At 35.9% G+C, this 3,974-nt stretch overlaps 1 protein-coding gene across 3 annotated transcripts in view; it reads left to right on the top strand.

Annotated features, from left to right (window-relative positions):
- Cep78 (centrosomal protein 78) overlaps positions 1 to 3,974 on the top strand; it is a 38,179-nt gene that overhangs the window by 16,501 nt on the left and 17,704 nt on the right. For all 3 annotated transcript variants that reach the window (XM_029555409.1, XM_029555408.1, XM_008851856.3), the window contains one exon: positions 3,659 to 3,794. In XM_029555409.1, the coding sequence (XP_029411269.1) occupies positions 3,659 to 3,794 (136 nt within the window). The remainder of the gene's footprint in view (positions 1 to 3,658; positions 3,795 to 3,974) is intronic.

Here is a 3,974-nt window from a genome sequence, read left to right as displayed (position 1 = left end):
TATATAATATATGTATTTATTCTTTATAAAACAATGCTGAAGACATGTATATTGACCTAGCTGGAACATTTTAGGAAAATGTGGTTTGTTTTGTTTTGTTTTGATTTGTTTATGGTGCTTGCTTTTGTTGTGTTTTTCCAAGTTGACCTGCAATTTGGGGATCCTCTTGTTTCAGCCTCCTAAGTAATTGGGATTATAAGTGTATATATCATGGTATCCAACTAGAAAAATATTTTCTGATGGTTTGCTACAGTGTATATTTAATCCCTCAAATAACGGTTAACCTAAATTTAAGTAATGTATAATTTTTATGACCAAGAATAAATTGAAAATGTCTTTATAAAACTAACAGTCAGGTTAGAGGGTTGACTCAGTAAAGGTACCTGCTGCCAAGCCTGACAATCTGAGTTCCATCTCTGGCACCCATGTGGTAGAAGGAGAGAACCAACTCCTGCAGGTTGTCTTCTGTCCTCCACTCATGTGCTGTGGCGTGGACACACAGACACACATACACAGTAAACAAATAAATAAAATGGGGCTGGAGAAATGGCTCAGCAACTAAGATCACTGATTGCTCTTGAAGAAGACCTGGCTTAGATTCCCAGGACCTACATGGCAGCTAACAGGCAACAGTAACTTCAGTTCCAGGGGAATCCAACACCTTCTGACCTCTGTGGGCATTGCATGACACAGGTGCATTTACATACATGCAGGCGATACACTCATACACATAAAAATAAAAAATAATAATAAATAGAATGTAATAATGTAAAAAGCTAGCATTCCATAATATCAACTTCACGTTCTATTAAATGTATACATTTTGTGTAATTTACCTCTAATATTTTTGTATTATTTCTAAAAAATCCTTAACTTTTTTTTTTTTTTAATGAGACAGGAAGAGAGGTTTTCAACCCAGGCTAGCTTTGGACTCACTATGTAGCCACAGGTGGCCTTAAACTTCAGATGCTCCTTCTTTTACCTCCTGAGTGCTAGAGATTACTGTCATGTGCCACCAGGCCCAGTTTTATGTGGGCCCCATGTGCTAGGCAACCACTGTAACAACTGAGCTGCATTCCAGCCCTAGAACATACTGTGTTTAGTACACACACCTTTTTTTGTGTGTGTGATAAGAAAGGATAACAATCATATGAACCCAAACCTAATAAGAAATAGACTTTTTCTTGTAGTAACTTTGAATTTTGAAACAGTAAAACCATAAACTGACTGCTATAGAAGAAACAGAATAAATGTTTTATGTTCGTTACCTGCTAACTTCCAGAATGATGTTTATGGTGACTTTATATACCAGATACATCAAGGTAACTTAACCATTAACAACAAATAATAGTCTTTATTCCTACTATCTGAAAATTTTTAAAATGGGTATTTAACATAAAAGCATTGAATTTATACACTTAAAGGTTAATGTGAAACTTTTATGTCATGTGTATTTTCATACACCTCTTTAAAGATTTTTGTTCCAATTTTATATAAAGGTAATATTAACATAACAGTGGGAATAAAATTAGAAACCACCTCCAAATCCATCACCTGCCAGGTAGTGTTTGTATTTTCCTTTCTACTGTTGCACAAACTTGCACAAAGCTAATATTATTTATCACTCTTCCTTCACCTCCTATTAATTGTATACAGTTACTTACAAGGTTTCATTGAGCTGGTGGGTCAGTATTTTAAATTGAAATACTGGGGAGACACTAAACATTAAATAATGTTCTAAAATCTCCTGTATCTCCTACTCCCTCCCATTTGGAGGAGTTTTACGGTTCTTGGTGCTTCTTCCTCAGTGGCCTGTGCTGTTTATGAACCCCTCTCTAGCTTGGAACTGTACCGTCTCTCCTAAACGTTTTTCTGTTTTCTCATTTACTAAACATCAGTTTCTCCCTCCTGTGTTTCTATTAGAGCAAACAAACAAAACTTGCTGTAAAGATGAAAAAATATATACATTTAATATTTATTATAAATTATAAAAATATATAAATGCAATTTTTGTTTGATTAAAAGTTACGTGTTTTCATTTACCATCAAACAACTTAATTTGTAGTAAATGTTCAAAGTTATTAGCTAAGCATTTGCTGTATCAAGAGGAAGTATAGGATTTGTCTACCAATTTTTATTTCAGAGCAATGATTTTTAGCAGTCAATCAAATAGAACATATAAATTGAGGTTTTTAGTATCACACTATTACCTAAACTTTATATTATCAGTAAAGTGTCCTTAAAAGTACTTCAGTTGGCACATGCCTTTAACCTCAGCCCTCGGAAGCAGAGACAGGCAGAGCTCTGTGAGATGGAGGCCAGCCTGGTCATTGAGTTCCAGGTTATCTGGGGTACAGTGAGACCCTGTCTCAAAAAACAAAACAAAACAAACAGCAAGCAAAAATACTTCAGTTGGTGTTTTGATTAAAATATTATAAAGTAAAATAAAAAAGAGTGTATGTAATATGTATAAAACATTGGGAACTCTCATTTTAGTAGTCGTGATATGTAACAAGGCATAGTATAATTATAAGAACAAATTTGTTTCTTAGAATAAAGAAAATGGAACTGTGACTAAAGTTTACAGGCTCACTGTACTCTTTTTTGAGTAACTCTATTTCTTGGGCTTTTTTGTGTTTGCCTCAGTTATCTGGAGACATAGAGGTAAGCCAAATAAATGTCTTGGCTCTAGATTTCAGTGAGAACAGGGCTTATGTGTTAATTTTACCCTGGTCATATTGGAAGTATATGTGCGAAAAAAGATAAGAACTTTTATTAGATTGTTTTCATCATCTAACAAGGTAGAAAATATTTTGATTTTAATCAGAAATATATTAACATTTTCTGAAAAAGAATATACATATACAGCCAACGCAGAAAGTTGGGTTTTTTTGTGTGTGAAAGTTACTTTTTCTTTTTAACGTGTATGAGTGCATTGCCTGCATGTGTGTAAGTGCATCTTGGTCCCATGGAATTCAGATGAGGGCACTGCATCTCCTGGAGTTAATGGATGGTTGTTAGCCTCCATGTGGGTGCTAGGAACTGAACCTGGGTCCTCTACAAGAGCATCCAGTTCTCTTAACTGCTAACCATCTCTCCAGCCCTGTGAAAGTAACTTCTTTAAAAAAATAAAAATGGAAGTACTTGGGAGGTAAAAGGAGGAGGATCAGAAGTTCAAGATAGTCTTTAGCCACATAACAAGTTTGAGGCCATCCTGGTCTACATGAGGCTGCTTCAGATAAACCAAAAGACAAAAAAATGCAATAAATAGCACAGGATGGACAAAGTTCCTGTGATTTTAATAGTTACATAAATTCATGTTGAAAAATGGCATAGGACTATGGTAATTATTGATGAGTTACACCATAATAAAATAGCTGGCCTGGGTGAGATAGCTCAATGGGTAAAGGTACTTGACTCTTAAAAAACATATTTTGGGCTTGGGGATTAAGCTCAGTGGTAGAGTACTTGGCCCAGGGTTCAGTCCTCAGCTCCAAGGGGGAAAAATACCCCCCAAACCAATTTTAATGATAAATAAAATAAATACAATGATCCTACTTTGATGGCCTTGTTATCATGTTCAGTTGTTCATTTCTATACTATTAGGAGTATGCATATTCTAGGCTGTAGACCTCTAGTGTATTTTTCTCAAACATAGGGTTAGCTACAAAGAAACCTGTAAGTAATGGAAGAAAGCACCCTCTCAGTAAAGAATGTTACGCTCCTGAGCCTCTACCACCGGGTGCGTCTGGTTTTTTGCCATGGCGTACTGCAGAACGTGCAAAAAGGACCAGGTAAGACCTTTGCTTCCTCTCTTTTATTCGTTCACAGTTGTCATTTTGGAGCTTTTATTATATGGGAGCTCTCCTCTTGGTTCTGTCAGGGAAAAGGTAACTCCCAGATAGCCTCTGTCTAATGAGTCCTCTAAGAAAAGACAACAGGGGGCTGGAGAGATGGCTCAGCGGTTAAGAACA

Source organism: Nannospalax galili, unplaced genomic scaffold, assembly GCF_000622305.1.
Source record: "Nannospalax galili isolate Female #2095 unplaced genomic scaffold, S.galili_v1.0 scaffold306, whole genome shotgun sequence".
Lineage (NCBI taxonomy): Eukaryota > Metazoa > Chordata > Mammalia > Rodentia > Spalacidae > Nannospalax > Nannospalax galili.
The sequence above is the reverse complement of the archived record's forward strand: the minus strand, read 5'-3'. Positions and strand labels throughout refer to the sequence as shown.